At 37.6% G+C, this 16,492-nt stretch overlaps 4 protein-coding genes across 5 annotated transcripts; 2 read left to right on the plus strand and 2 right to left on the minus strand.

Annotated features, from left to right (window-relative positions):
• Window positions 1–1,973: 1,973 nt before the first annotated feature.
• Window positions 1,974–5,072, minus strand: LOC121752620 (BRAP2 RING ZnF UBP domain-containing protein 2-like). Its single transcript, XM_042147739.1, is given in 12 exon segments — window positions 1,974–2,034; window positions 2,299–2,363; window positions 2,500–2,649; window positions 2,894–2,947; window positions 3,047–3,278; window positions 3,395–3,501; window positions 3,904–4,001; window positions 4,202–4,316; window positions 4,390–4,445; window positions 4,448–4,489; window positions 4,567–4,696; window positions 5,034–5,072. Coding segments are annotated over 12 exon segments (1,134 nt in total). The 3' UTR covers window positions 1,974–1,988.
• Window positions 5,073–6,656: 1,584 nt separating this feature from the next.
• Window positions 6,657–8,216, plus strand: LOC121752621 (putative UPF0481 protein At3g02645). Its single transcript, XM_042147740.1, has one exon. It carries the CDS (start codon window positions 6,657–6,659, stop codon window positions 8,214–8,216), a length of 1,560 nt encoding a protein of 519 aa, XP_042003674.1.
• Window positions 8,217–8,635: 419 nt separating this feature from the next.
• On the plus strand, window positions 8,636–12,595 carry LOC121750310 (probable GTP-binding protein OBGM, mitochondrial). Of its 2 annotated transcripts, XM_042144829.1 has the most exons (7): window positions 8,636–8,769; window positions 9,491–9,727; window positions 10,056–10,164; window positions 10,712–10,794; window positions 10,900–10,962; window positions 11,065–12,250; window positions 12,454–12,595. In XM_042144829.1, exons 2-6 carry the CDS (start codon window positions 9,596–9,598, stop codon window positions 12,244–12,246), a joined length of 1,569 nt encoding a protein of 522 aa, XP_042000763.1. In that variant the 5' UTR covers window positions 8,636–8,769; window positions 9,491–9,595; the 3' UTR covers window positions 12,247–12,250; window positions 12,454–12,595. The 2 variants fall into 2 exon arrangements, with proteins under 2 accessions (XP_042000763.1, XP_042000762.1); XM_042144828.1 differs by lacking the exon at window positions 12,454–12,595 and having other exon boundaries at window positions 11,065–12,411.
• LOC121750311 lies at window positions 12,363–13,490 on the minus strand. Its single transcript, XM_042144830.1, has one exon. It carries the CDS (start codon window positions 13,221–13,223, stop codon window positions 12,534–12,536), a length of 690 nt encoding a protein of 229 aa, XP_042000764.1. The 5' UTR covers window positions 13,224–13,490; the 3' UTR covers window positions 12,363–12,533.
• Between the last annotated feature and the right edge of the window lie 3,002 nt (window positions 13,491–16,492).

Below are 16,492 nucleotides of genomic sequence, written 5' to 3' on the forward strand. Positions count from 1 at the left end.
TATAAAGTGAGTATAAAAATATTCTTTAAATTTGAGTTTAATATTTGATATGATATTTACTGAAAAATGAGTATAAATCTGTATTTGTTGTAAATAGTTGGAGACTGCTCTCATAATTAATATCGACTTTATAGTTTATACTCTCATACCAACCAATCCATTTTAGATAAAACACCTATAATATGGCCGGCTTAATTCATTTCAACCTTATAGTTCAATTTTATATCGGCCACACCATTTAAGTGGGTATTTAATTAGGTTTATGGCACAACATGATTTGACAGTGTTAGTAATAGCTAGGTTTTAAGATGGCATGATGACACTGTAATCTTTTGGAGTGAAGTGAAAGGGACCCCTTTTGATGGTCTTTTGCTTGCAGATCTTCCCAATGTATATACCAAATATTTTTCCAACTTCCAATCAATTTTTATAAATAAACCCATATGCATATTTCTCTAGAATTTAATACACATAATTTGATAATGATTTTCAGATCGTCCAAAAGCCTTTATAAGTATACTAGTATTACCGTTCTTCTAATTAGTGAAGTACTAGTATAAGTATTACTCTTATTTCGCCATATCTCAAAGGGGGAATGATATTATTTTTGTGGTGATAGATAGATTTTCTAAAATAACTCGTTTCATTCCCCACAAAAATACCAATTATGCTATATAACCGACATTTTCTACAAGTAGATTCTAAATGTAAATGGGTTTTCATATTTGGGTTCAGGTAGTGGGCTGAAAAGAAATGGGCTACAAATAAGCATAGCTTTTGCTTTTTGACATATTCTTCAATATATACTAGTACTATATTTCTTTTTTTTATGTTTTATATTTTTATTTATTATATTCACATTAGATGTTAAGTATATGTAAAAAATTAAAATATTAAACAAAATATATGATTACATATAATATTATATATATATATATATAACAGTGTATGATTATTAAAATTGGTGAGCATTTTAATTTATAGATCTAACTAAATTTTAAAGTATTAATAAAAAATATTACATACCCTATAAATATAAACTTATTAAACATAATATCTAATATTATAATATAGTATATAATATAAAAAAAAGAAACATATTATATATACAAGATATAACAAAACTATGCTTATAGAAAGAAAATAAGTAAACCCTAAACTAAACATATCATATAAAAAACGAACAAAAAAAGGACATAGCATTATTTGCGTTTCATTCACAAAATTGTGCGTTTCAACCATAGCACCAATTGCTGTGATTTCCTCCATTGTAGGGGATCTCATCCCCAAAATGCATCATCGTATCTGTGTCATCTAAAAATCTGAATTATTTCTATTTTATTTAAAATAATGAACTTTTTATTTCTATACTTCAATTATTTTTTCTCAATATCTCTCCTAATTTAATATTTGTGCATTAAAATTTGTACCCTTTCAAAACCCCTCATATTTGTTGTAGGGTTATTTCCCTTCCTATATCTCGAGGACAACCTAGATTTAAAATCTGCATGAACAATCCATTCGTTAATATTCCCAAGTTTATACCTACTACACCAATATACTAGCCTTTTGCAGCAGATCACTCTATTTCCAAGATGTTCGTGCATTTATCACACCCACCCCCAACTACAACTATTAAATGGATCGAGGTGTGACAATATAAATAGTGCAGAAGCATTTCCTACAACAACCAAGAACCTCAACGATGGCTCTAAACATCCTTGAACAAAGCAGCTTCTTGTACGAGTCGAATTGGACAGCGGAGATTGATGCACTATTGCTAACTACTGTTGTGCGTATGAAAAAGGATCTAAAATGGAATGGTATGCTTATTCCTATGGAATTTTTACTTCGCATTTCCCTCCCTTCCAACTTTATGGGCGGCTGGAGACGTTGGAGCATCGTTACCTGACTTTCCAAAAGGTGGTAGCCGTTACCTGACAGATGTACTGCAGTTTCTGGAACTTTTGAAAATCAACCGACTTGAATCACCAGTTCCTAGGTCTAACAAAGTTCTTAAGGAAGTGATGAAGGCTACAATATACAAATGACTAGTTAGATTTTTCTTCTTTTCTCTCACTATGTGGAAGTGGAACTAGTGTTTCTTAATTAGTTGCAACATAATAATCCTCCAGATACAACTCAAGTGATAATTCAAGCGAGCAAATGCAGTGATGAAGTGGGAGTGCTTTGCTTACATGCATTTGAAGGAAAGCCCCCCATCACTCATGAATTTGACCAAAAATCACGTAAAATCATTTTAGACGTATTTCATACATTGCATGAAGGAAATGTTACCTTCGTTCGGTCTCCTCTATCTTAGATTCCCAAATGCTTTGGTTCCTTAGAAGATTTTCATTGATCTGAACGAGAAAAATCACTAGGAGTAAGATGAGATGTGATCTTAATAAACAACTCATCCACCTTGGCTTTTGTTAATATGTCATCAAATTAAAATATGGCACTAGATACACAAGGATAGATGTCAAAATTACCCACCTCGTCAAGAAATCTCTTTTGTTCAATGCCTTTATCAAGCTTCTTTTGCAATTTCAGCAGTTTTGTATTTTCGCTCAAAGCCTTTTCAATAGCTAAGGAAGATTCTCTTTCAGTGTCGTCTTCAACTTCTTGCAGTAATGACTCAAAATACTGAGACCAAGGTGAAAAGTGTTAGAAAAGTAAGTGGATATGCAACATCCCACAATGGAAAACAGTAGACCGGATATTTGATAGACCAAAACGTTTGTTTTGCAGCATGCTAAATCCACGAATGCACACCTCGAATGTAATTTAGTAGTAAATCAATTCTCACTTTGAGAATTGAGATAAAAATATCTAATGAGTCTCGTGGGAAAATAAAACCATGCCGCTTAGAAAGAAGGAGCAGACTCACATTTTTCTGTCTTTCAAGTTGAGAAGTAAGAAGCTCATTGTACTCCCTCTTTATCTGCATCATGAATAATATAATTATGGAGCAATTAAAAACTGTCAAATGGATAAGATAAAGATTAAACAAGAGTCTAAATGTAAAAGTTATAAAAGTTACATATTCAACTTCATCACCCAAAGTGTCTTTCTGTCCCGCAGACTTACTAGAACCATCATAATGCCAGGCACAGTGGTGATTTAGCTCAACCAATTTTCCATCAGTTTTAGATTGTATCAATCGGTGAACATAATTGTCACCAGCATAGTCCCACACACGTTGTGTTTCCAGTTCAAGGGAATAGCAGTGTTCAGTTTCTTTCCAGTGACCGATGGCATGCCCTTCCCTATACCTATAACACAATGACATGCATCAGAAAACATCAACTTTTCTGGTCAAGAGTCATAAATCAATTTACTTGTATACATTAGGAAATTGAGTCCCTTCAATGCAAAACAAACTTAATACCTCCCACAGCCAACAAAACCACAAATAAGACACATCCAAAGATTTTCTGAAGTTTGACAAACATAACATACTGATTTTTCAGGCTGTTGCTGGCAGTACCGGCATACCTGTTCAAGTCACAATCAGTGACATTAGTCTAGATCCAAGTCACAAAGCTGTACACAGCGTGAATGTGATGCACCGCATAGATTAAAATAGAGTACATTCTCCCCCATATATTAAATACCATGTGCTTATTATGAATACCCACACTAAGTTAATTACGAAAGTAAATTAATTCACAGTTTCAAATAATCTAGAAATGCTTTGAATTGTGATGTTTCATCCCACTTGATACAAGTTTGTCTTAAACTCAGCTCACACGCCTAATCCCAGAAGCACCTAACAACAGTTAACTAGATATATAATCAAACAACAGTGGAAAAAAAATTGTTCTCTCCACTTCTACAGATACTTAGTCACGACAATCATAAATCCTACAACTTCACGGTAGGAACATTAGCACCCACCGGGCAAGAAGAATCAGTCCATTTAGACATACGAGAGCAGTGAAAGGAGTGGTTACAGATTGTAGTGAGAATCCCATCAGTATCTTGGTCCAGTCTCTCTGCAGCCATTAGAAAGTGGTGTAAACCATAGTCAGAATCAATAGCTTCAGAGGTTAGCCAAATCATTCACAAAACCGTTAAAGCTATGACAGTTTCAGATTACATATGTTACAAATCTTAAGATTTTGGATGCCAATTCCCTCTAGTGTTGCAAGTAAACATCTACATCTTATCCATAACGATGTTCGAAAAACAGTACCAAGACAAACTGGACAAGTAGGCAGCTCTGTAAAGCTTGCAGAGGAAGGTTGTGAGTGCTCAATTGACCCAGTATATTGTATATCTACAGTGAAGAACATGCGGCAGGTCTCCTCCTGCATACAAGGAAATAAAAAGGTTAAGGATATGGAGCACGGCACAGGAATACACAACCATGGGGGGGATCACCTCAAGTGACGAAAAACACTTTCCATTGTACTGCTTGTAAAAATAATCTGCATTTTTTGATCATCAAGCCTGATCAACACACTGTAGCGATCCTCCAATCCTGCATTAGCACAGACAGACTTAGATCATCAGTGGAAGCAAAGGTCAATTACTCCACTACAAAACGAAACAATCTGCCATGATCAACCAACCTCACAATTCGCATTTCCAACATGTTCTGAATAAATGGACCACAGAACTGACAGAAATCTGCGTAGGTAGTGTGATTGGGGACCCCAACTACACAAATAAGAGGATTTCTCTCAACCTGAAAGACCTTAAAAAGTTAAATGTAGGTGCAAAACTTTCAAAGCAACAACAAGACAAAAGGCAAAATGAGGTATAGGGAGACGCATTTGTGTTTTATCTATACACAATATCCATGAAACAATCGTCTTTTGATTCTAACATAAAGTTCTACTAATCGTACAAACAAATTCCACACTGAAAGTGTTGTTTTTTACAAGTGAATTAAACATAAGGTTGGCCTACAAATTCGAGTGCAATGTACATGTCATCATGTAGAAATCAATATAAACGAGGAAATTTACACTAATGAAGGACTAACAATCAGCTAGCAATTTTTAATGACCACATCTCTATACCAGTGTTGGTTCAGTTCGTCCATACCTATCCCTTCGCATTTCGAAGTATCATAATCATAATCTTAAGCAGCAGACAACAATGCAAAAACTATCTCGACAACACAAGTACAATAAGGCCAAAACTCAATTTTCAGCGGACTAGGCAGCGATTAGTTCAAAAATGGCCACTAGGCAACGATTAGTTTGTCGTTTTTGAAGAGATGCATAGCGCCTGTGATCTCTTCGATTCTAGGGTTTCCAGAAGAGAAATTCAACGCCTGAGCAGTTGCAGACCAGGAGGGATCTCCGGTCAAGTCCACATCTTGCGTCGATCGGAACAAATCCTCCGCCGGAGCTCCGGTGGCGGCACATTTTTTGCTTGCGTGTCAATTTCGCGGAAATGGAAAATTGTCACTTCTACTTAGGCCATAATAGCCCAGCAATAGCCTAGCCACTGCCATATCATAAATAACCCAGCCACATCAATAGCCACATCACTAATAACAATTATATAAAAATGAAATAATTAACAATTACACAATATACGGAATTTAATTTACGACACATATACGGTAAACATTAATAATATTATCCACATCACTATTAACAAATATATACAAAATGAAATAATTAACAATCACACAATATACGGAATTTAATTTACGAGACATATACGAGAAACATTAATAATACTATCCACATCACTATTAACAAATATATACAAAATGAAATAATTAACAATCACACAATATACAGAATTAAATTTACGCCACAAAAACAAGAAAATTCACAAATATTAATAAAATTTAAAAAGTACATTAATTAAAAAAAATTACATAATTAATGAGTTTGTCCCACTCGAAAGTGGAACATAAAACATTCAAGGATGTCTCTATAAAAGAGAAACAACCAAGAATGAGTTTGTCCCACATCGAAAGTGGAACATAAAACATTCAAGGATGTCTCTATAAAAGAGAAACAACCAAGAATGAGTTTGTCCCACATCGAAAGTGGAACATAAAACATTCAAGGATGTCTCTATAAAAGAGAAACAACCAAGAATGAGTTTGTCCCACATCGAAAGTGGAACATAAAACATTCACGGATGTCTCTATAAGAGAGAAACAACCAAGAATGAGTTTCACAAAAAAAAACATTAAATAAAAAAAATTAAAAAATCCGCTGGGCGATGCGCTCGGCGATCCGGAGCGCTGCAATAGTGCCGAGCGGATCGCCCAGCGCACCGCCTAGCGCCACGGAACCGCCGAGCGCTAGGCGGTTTTTTAATTCCGGAAATGGCTGGGCGGTTGCAATAGATCGCCTAGCGCACCGCCTAGCGCCGGCGCTCTGCTAGGCGGTGCGCTAGGCGCTTTTGTAGATGCTCTTATAGTATCAAAGTTAATTTATATATATACAACAATGACACGTGTATTAAACTAATAAAGTAACTAGATGAATTGAAAATTTAATCGGAGTTAATTTATCTACTAAATTAAATTAATTAGAATTGTAGTAACCCCCATCAAATGAGAAACGCATTCATTTATACCAACAATATAAATAAATACATTTATAATATGCCAATTAATAAACTTAATAAATCTCTTTAAATTTTTTGAGTAACCATCGAAACACACAAAAGGAATGCTACTTTCTCCTTCTCACCAAAGCCCGAACCCGAATCCAATCTGGGACGAACAACGTTGGATCATCTTCATTCGTCAAGCATTAGACCACGAAGATGATCTCGACCAAGAATCCCACATCCCTGCCTCAATCTTCAACGTCCCAAAAAGCCTTATGCGCACCAGCCCGGAATCCTACGTGCCACAGCTAGTAGCGTTAGGCCCGTACCACCACTCTCGGCCCGAGCTATACGAGATGGAAATGCACAAGCTCTCCACAGCCAAAAGATCGCAAAAAGCTTCCCCGGGCCTCAAATTGCACAACCTCGTCGACCAATTATCCCGGGCCGAGCACATGTTTCGGGCCTCTTATCACAAGTTCCTCAATCTCAACGGCGAAACCTTAGCTTGGATGATGGCCGTGGACTCGTGCTTCTTGCTGGATTTTCTCCAAAGAAAAGCAGGAAGCCCGACGCTAAATTCGGGCCGTAAAACGGGACTTCATGATGCAATCCTTAGAGATATTGTGATGTTGGAGAATCAAATCCCACTATTTTCATTGAAGAAAACGCTGGAATTCATCACGGGCTCAACGGATGGAGCAGATTATTGTCTCTACGCCATGGCGGTCGGGCTATGCAGAGACTCCTCCCCTTTGATGATCCAAGAATCGAACGACGTTGATCAGATCAACAAATCCGCTCATCTCCTAGAATTCCTATACAACTTGATCCTCCCACGCTTCCACGAATCATTCAAGACAGCACTAGATGACGAGGAAGAAAGCCCGAATAAGGCTGTTCCCGCTAAAACAGGCCCGTTTAGTTTGATCAAGAGGCTAGTGTTGTCGAAACCGGTCACCATCATCCTCACATTGCCTTGGAAAATCATTTCCAATCTTCCAGGCATACTAATGCTGAAACAGGTGGAGTACTATTGTTTCTCTCGAAATACAGAAGACCAAAATAACAACAATGACAACAGTCATTTACTGATGGATGAAATCGCGATCCCTTCAGTTACTGAGCTTTCCAACGCGGGAATTGAATTCGCAAGGACGGAAAAAGGAATTCCAGGCATAGATTTCGACAAAGAAACGGCTACATTCCATCTCCCATCGCTTTCGGTCGATGTAAACTCTGAGGTGGTGATGAGGAACCTCGTCGCGTACGAGGCCTGTGGGGACGCATCGCGGCCGTTGATCATCACGCGGTACACGGAACTGATGAACGGGATCATCGACAGCGAGGAGGATGCAAGGATTTTGAGGGAAAGGGGGATTGTTTGGAACTACTTGAAGAGCGATCAAGATGTGGCTGACTTGTGGAATGGCATGAGCAGGTCGATTAGAATGACGAAAGTGCCCTTCTTGGATAGAGTCATTGAGGATGTGAACAGTTATTACAACGGTAGATGGAAGGTTAGGATAGGAAAGTTTGTGAGGATGTATGTGTTTGGATCGTGGCAGTCGATCACGTTAATGGCTGCTTCTATGCTGCTGTTTTTTGTGAGTTTGCAATCCTTTTGCACCTTGTTCGGCTGTGGTCGTCTGTTTTTCCGTCGCACCAGGACGTACTGATCCATTCATAGAATCAAAATTCAAATAAATTGATGCTACTAATAATTATTATGATGAGCATATGCTTGTTTTTTGATACCATGCGAGAAAACAGATTTCCGTAATTTTATGATAAATGCAAAATACAAACTCTACAAGTGAATATGTGTTTACATTACAATATTTAGGCGTTTCAAGTTTTAACATGTCTAAAAACTCAATTTAATTATACTATAAATTAATTGAAAATTCAATTTCGATCATATTATATTCTGGAGTGTGTTTTGGTCCTGTTTTGTTTGCATCTTCTGTATTTACAAATCGCACACAAAGTGAAATTTGTAAATACAGTGTGTGTATAGGAGTTTGTAAATAAAATAAATTGCACACAAATTGACACAACAGATCTCGGCCCATTTGCAGCTCTCCATTATCTAATATTGAACCCAATCTGCCAATTGAATGTGGCCCAATACTAAATTGGGAAGAGAAACCTCACTTAAACCTTGACGCCTCCAGCTGATGATTCCGGTGAGTTTCGATGACTCCGGTGTATTGGAAACTGCAGCACGAGGTAATCAGAAACCGATCTCTTTTCTCGGCGTTTTCCCTTTACCTCTCCACTCATGATCAATTGGCGTATCATAATATATTAATATAGCATCGCCGCTTCGGAAAACTTCAAAAGTAATAACGAAGATATTGTTTAGTAATGGCCAGTTTCCTAATGTTTCCATGATAATTGAAAGTTACAATGCATGATGGAGAGTCTTTGTTGTGGATATGATGAATATTTTTTTACATTATGCACTTTGTTTTGTAGCCCATGCTTTGCATACTTCATCCCCTTCCATTTTCAACTGGCTGGAAAACATTCTTCTTCCTCTATTATCTGGATATTCCCTTGAGAAACTGGAACGAGCTCTAGCCTGCTAATTGGATGAAGCTACTAAATTGATGATGCATGTTACCTGTTCGACGAAATGCATTAATGATGTGGATGACTTGATTTGAAGTTCATTTCATCCTAGCTATAAATTGTTCAAGTTGATATATTTTTATCTGAAATTACGCATCGGAGTTGTTGACACCGCATTCTCTCCGGTTGATAAAGATGATCTTTTTGCTTTGCTAATTTGTTGATCCTATTTTCCCTTGCTTTTCATAATCATGGAGTACAATTTATCTTTACCCATTCTATCCCACCTATCTAGGTAGTTTAAGATTTAAGAAAAAGTGAACTTGATAGTATGTTAAAGTTCTGTTTATCTAAAGATTCATCTGCGTGACTTCAGTGAGCTTGGCCTTGGAATATTGATATTCAGTCTCTGTTGAATGACTCGGCATCTTTGAGAACACCAAAGACGGTGATCTTCTGAGGGACTAGAAGTTGATAAGAGATGTGGTCGTGGAGCCGAAAAACAACCACATATTTGGAAGCTATCACAAAATTCTCAAGTTCGCAATGGCTTTCTCTATCTTGTTCTTATTCAGGCAGTTATTCCATGAGAAAGAAAATTGCACCTTTACAGGTAAATAATCTCTTTTTTGGTCTCTTTTTCATTTTGTTTATCATACCGATATTTTAAACTCTGTAGTAACCTTGAGTTTGTTGCCCGGTTACCTGCAGACTAATACAGAAACTATGTTATATTAGGCTTCGTTTGGTAGAGTAGACGAGTCCAAGATACAAGAGTTATATGGCTCATCATTAGCATGGTGGCTCTAACTACTAACATCCATTTTTACGCTAACACACTAAATCAAGATAACTTATTATGTATCAAGTTAGAACATTTTACCTACCAAATGGGTCCTTAGTGATTAATACCTATCTACGTTGTCCTCTACTTTTTACAGGAGCGCAAAATGATAGATCAACATAGGCTATGTGCTAAAGGAGGTGATGGAGGAAATGGTTGTGTCAGCGTTCGTCGCAGCCGTCATGACCAACGTGGTAGACCTGATGGTTAGTTTTTGTCGCTCTCCTGGATATGTGTCGTCCTTTTCCTTTTCTGCTAGAACACATGAACCCTCTTTCAACTATAAAATATACTCCCTCTGTCCACCAAAATTTGTCCCGTTGGTGGACGGCGCAGCTTTTTATGCGAAATTGTTAAAATATGAAATTGTTAAAATATGAAAGAGAAAGAGATAAAACAAATAAAGTAAAAGAAAGAAAGAGAAAGTGTTGATAAAGTGGGAGAGAGAAAGAGTAAAAATGATTTTGGTACGAGGCTAATAATGAAAGGTGAGACTTTTTTTTTGTGAACAGAGGGTGTATATGCTAATACAGTTTTGGCTTTAAGCACATCCATGCTTCAAGTCATAGTTAGATATTTCGTTACTTATAATTGAGCTCCACGAACCCCTACTATTATCCTAGTGTGGATTAGTATTCTAAACCAAGAATTAAATTCTTTCACATTTACTAGAATCAAGTAGCAAACGGATGATTGCTTCCAAATCCCTTCCACTTATGTCCCTTCTTTATGTTGAGTAATTGCACAATGCAGGTGGTGATGGTGGCAGAGGTGGTGATGTAATCTTAGAATGTTCTGCGGCGGTTTGGGATTTCAGAGGTCTGCAACATCATATTGTGGGTTACCCTTTCTGTAATGCCACTTGATATTATATATTATTGACACCTGTTGTGCTTCCTAATATTTACATTAATGATTCTAAATTTCTAACATGTTCCCAGAATGCAAAGAGAGGAAGGAATGGGGTTTCCAAAAATATGATAGGAAGCCGAGGAGATGACAAGGTTGCATTTTAACTTATAATTGTACAGTTCAGTACTATAACATCATCTCTACGTAGCCTATTCAGTATACTTGTTGGTTGCTGAAAATATTTTCTTTTGTAGGTTGTTCTGGTACCTGTTGGCACTGTTATTCATCTAATTGAGGGAGAATTTCCTTCTTCTGTTGAGAAGAAGTCTTCTGGAATATTAGATCCCTGGGATATCCCTGGTACGCTTGATTTTGGTTCATCTGAATCTTCCCCACAATCTACGTCTGCGGGAGAAAAGGTAGAGAAGACAGACAGTGCTAATGAAGACTCAGCTCCTTCAAGTAAAGAAGACCTCAAAGGAGAACCTTCTCCTAGATTTTCACCTTCTACAGGTAAATCCCGGAATCAAATTGAATCAGATTTCTTCCCTAAACCCCATGGCTACAGCGAGTGGGAGGATATGGATGGCGAAGTAAGCATGTCTGGATCTGAGTGCGAGGAAGATATGGAAGAGGAAGATGAAATACAGTACAACGTTGCTGAACTAACAGAGCCTGGCCAACAAATCATTGTGGCCCAAGGAGGTGATGGTGGCCTGGGAAATCTGCATTTGGCAAAAGGTTCTAAGACGAGCAAAAATCCGGCTGACTTAAAAACAGAGGATGCTTCTGATGATGATGTCTATGCAGCACTTAACATCGGCTCACCTGGCACCGAAGCTGTTCTTTTGTTAGAGCTCAAGAGTATTGCTGATGTGGGCCTTGTCGGGATGCCAAATGCCGGTAAAAGTACTCTTCTCGGGGCATTATCAAGGGCTAAGCCTACAGTTGGCCACTATGCCTTCACCACTCTAAGACCTAATCTAGGTAACATAAACTTTGATGATCTTTCCATTACTGTGGCTGATATCCCAGGTCTTATAAAGGGAGCACATGAGAATCGTGGTCTTGGGCATGCCTTCCTACGCCACATTGAACGCACCAAAGTGTTGGCGTATGTGGTAGATTTAGCTGCAGCCATAGATGGTCGAAAGGGTATACCCCCATGGGAACAGCTGAAGGAACTGATGTTGGAACTGGAATTCTATTGCGAGGGCCTCTCCGGCCGACCATCCTTGGTCGTGGCAAATAAAATTGATGAGGCAGGGGCAGAACAAGTGTATAAAGAGTTGAGGCAAAGAGTTCAGAATGTTCACATCTTTCCAGTTTGTGCGGTTCTGGAACAAGGAATATCGGAGTTGAAAGCTGGTTTGAAGATGCTTGTGGATGGGGAAAAGTCGCTGGCACTAACATTGGATGACATTGTGATTGATTAGACTAGTGTGTTTCAGTAAACCTTCATTATGTTATGTTTATTTTTAGCAGATATCATGATAGGAAATTTTTAATTATTCGGTTTCATTATATGTGCAAAAATGAACTTAATATCAGATATGAGAAGCTTGAAGTTACACATATATATAAAATGTTGGATATACATATATTCCACTCGGTTCGCCATACATGGATCTTTCTTATTACAGGAGGGGGGAAATTCAACAGAGGAGGATCGGTTTCAGAGGCCCAAAGCTACGTCCTGCTGCAGTAGAAAGGTACCTTACATTCACGTTGGCTTCAAGTTCTTGAACATCGAATCCCACTTGATTTCTGTGCTACTCGACCAATAATCCATATCTGGAGAATGTATAGTAGTTCTTGAAAAGCTGCTGTTCCAAGGGTTAACCAGTGCTTCTGCTGTCATGATATGGTCCGACTCAGCATTGGCGTCAGACTCGACCCGAACTGAGCTCTGAGTTGAGCCTGAGCTTTGAGAGCCAGCCATGGGGCTCTCGTTTGTCAGCATCAAAATCCCAGGGTCAGACACGAACCTGGGACTGTCACTCCCTATCTTCGGCCACTCTGCCTCGCCCAGGGGAGCCCTCAGCCTCTTGTTCCTCTGCAGCATTGACACCTTCCATCTGAGGCTGTGGTTTCTCGACGGGACGACCAAAAGAGGCGAGCGTTGGTGATGCAGCAGTGCCTGAATGTGTTTGACCACGTACTTCCTAGTTTGCTTGACTGCGAACATGAGCCACAAAATCGGGTGTATGGTCCTCATCCCCTTGTTCTTCCTCGCTAGCTTGAGTATCTCCAACCGGTGTTTGGCTATCGAGATGCCCATGCTCTGCAGGAACTCGTGGCTGAAGTAGGCAATGTCGTCCTGGCCGAGCTCATTGTGGGTGAAGGTGAGGGCGTACTCGTAAACAAGACAAGGATCGAGGTCAGTTTTCGATAGCCAACTGAACCAAGCCATTCTTCTTTAGAGGTATAACTGTACTTGTTGAATTGGTGCAGAAGATAGCAAAATGTGAATACCATTTTAGAAGTGTGTTATTGATCCAAATTTATTTTGGGGTGGTAGTTGAACTTGAGAGTGACAAAAGACTAAAGTTAGTTTTGCCCTATTTAAGACCATGTTATATTGTGGTAAGTTCGTCACACTTTTATGTCCATAGGAGTGTAGGCCAAGGCATTCCTTGAGAGAAAAAAATGTTACTATGTGGGCCCACACTTGGTAATTTGTATGACCAAAATTGTTAAATATACGTGAAATTACGAGCATTGTGGGGATCCGATGTAGGCTTTGCTATGGAAAGACATATTTATGTGAGATCAAAGGAGGAAGGTCGTAATTTCTCGAATTAGTTTTGACGATTTAAGAAAATGGTAACTGGTTTTTGGCTGGCAAAAGAGAGTATCACGTGATCATCTGCCTACTTTGGAGGTAGATGCTGTATACTTTTTTTTAAAAAAAAATAAGTCAATTATTCCATATACTTATTTAAGGAACGGAGGGATTACTATTAAAGAAAAATGTCTTAAAACGATCTAACCTATTTGACTAATTCTTTATTAAAACAAGTCGAGTAGTGTTGTTAGTGGGAAGATTTTCCACGTGTAGTAAAAATTACTACGATGGAAAAATTGTTAAATTTTTACTACGTACATAAAATGAAATTGTTCGAAATATATTAAGTCGATAATTATTATTTAGACAGTTACGAAGTTCGATGCGAATATGTCAAATCTTCCCATGGAGGTCATAAATCATAATCCAATGGGAAAAATCTATTGGAAATATCTTGATATTTTAAATCATTAAATATATACAAAAAGTCACGTATAAAATCCAACTGTCAATTAAACTTTTGCCGCTGAAAATCAATTACAGTTACTATTAATTTATGAAGCCTGAAATAATTTAGCAATGGAGTTGAAGCTAAAATTACCATTGAGTCAATTATAGAGCTAAATTGAGTAGTGGTATATTTTCTACGGTTTAATTTACCAAAATGATTGCAAATGGAGTTAGTATCTTTGTGGGAGACTCGTCTCATTTATGATCTGTGCTCATCAAACCTTCACCATTTCTAGTAAATATTAATCTGGTCCAGCTCAGTGTGGAGAAATAAATTCTTGAATTATTTATTATAAATAGCCGCAGATGCAAATCATGCAACAAAAGGAATGATAAATACTCCGCATTGTCAAAATATTCAATGTATCTGAATATTCAATTACAATTAATCCCTTAATTTCCCTACTCTTCGCTAATAATTCTTTTTATTTCTTTTGTGATATTTTTGTACTACTTTCTTTTGGGACAAATATCAGGAACAAGAAAAAACCTTGTGCATTTAAGATATCGATAAGGTTAGGTGTGCAGATGCAGCATTGGCGTCTGCTATTTTAATTTGGTATCATACAAACGGAAATTTGAAATTTTATGAGCATATGAATGATCTAGTTATTATATTTATGAAAATTGAAAAAAATTGAAGATGTGGCAGAGATCCAAAGTAGGCCTAGCCTATATTCAAAATCAGGAGAGACATTTTATTACTCCCGCATCACTGAGAAATCTAACTCTCTAAGTAGTATCATTATTTAGGCCATCCACGATAGGAATAGCCCAGTCATAGCCCAGCCATAGCCCAGCCACTGCCACATCAGCAGCACTAAAAATCCTCCTGCCACATCATCAAAACAAGCAAATAGCCCAGCAATAGCCCAGCCATAGCCTAGCCACTAATATCCACATCACTATTAACAAATATATACAAAATGAAATAATTAACAATCACACAATATGCGAATTTAATTTACGAGACATATACGGGAAAAATTTAATAATACTATTAAAATTTTAAAAAGTACAATAATTTAAAAAGTACATTAATTAAAAAAAATACAATAATAAAAAAAAGTACATAAATTTTAAAAAAATACAATAATAAAAAGTACGTTAAAACAAGTGGTGCGAATGAAAATGACGAACAAAGCGCGTATATATAGTGTTTCGAAAAAAAAAAATTTATTTTTTCGCGCTGGGCGATCCGGGCGCTGCAATAGCGCCGAACAGACCGCCCAGCGCACCGCCCAGCGCACCGCGACCGCCCAGCGCTGCGCGGTTTCTCTCTCCAATCGCCCGCTGGGCGGCTGCAATAGATCGCCCAGCGAACCGCCCAGCGCCGGCACTCGGCTGGGCGGTCGCTGGGCGCCTATTGTGGATAGCCTTAAGTAAAGAGAAATTAGAAAATGAATTAACGCATGTGTATATGATAAGGATCTACGGAAAATTGGATTTTACAAGAGAAATTAGAAAATTACGCTTGATTTCTTGAACAATTAGGTTTACAATGTTTACAAATCAAATACTACAATGATAATGAAAAAGGAAATAAAAATATCTATTTGCATACCAACCTCTATGACAGCCAGCGCCAACTGCCCGAAATGTAGGGATGACTAAAAATTGGAGACTACTATTTTAAAGACAAAGGCAGCAATGAAGCATCACCTACACAAACGTTCTTTTACATCTAAATTTGGTTTTCCAACAATAATTAGTGATTAAACTTCAGAAATTATCGATCTATTACTCTTTGCTGCACGAACATATATTTGTACTAACAGGACTTTTTGGCTCACATATCATACTTCACTGATTATCATTTGTACTATCAATTGTTTCTGTATATTCACATATCATATTTCATTGATTATCATTTGTACTACCATGGGACCATAAAAGTCCATAAGAGCTTGAAAATCAAACTTAAAGATACACGAAAATTAAAAATTGGGGAGAACAAAACAAAAATCTGGAAGCCAAGAAATGCACAAAAATGATTTACTTAAGTACTTAACTACTTTTCATGTATATTGTTGTTCATCAAGCAATAACTTACTAGTTGATCCCACCACAGTCATCACTATAGCTAAATGAGCTATGCTCTCTCTCTCTCTCTCTCTCCCAGTATAGTATGGTTCATCAAGCAAGTAAATACCTATATCCCTCTGATGTCGAAAAACACGAAAAAAATGAGCTTCAAGCATCTGGGATGTGGACTACAACATCCATACAGAATATAGAATACATAATACCAAATCAAGCATCTGTCCTTGCTGATCAAACAGATATCATAAGTGAACAACACCTAAAATTATTCACATCCATACTTCCTCAACAATTTCAACCAAATCACATACAACCCACACGTTGCGTACGCGTGTGTGCAA

The sequence above is a fragment of the Salvia splendens genome, chromosome 10, assembly GCF_004379255.2.
Source record: "Salvia splendens isolate huo1 chromosome 10, SspV2, whole genome shotgun sequence".
In the NCBI taxonomy this organism is placed as follows: domain Eukaryota; kingdom Viridiplantae; phylum Streptophyta; class Magnoliopsida; order Lamiales; family Lamiaceae; genus Salvia; species Salvia splendens.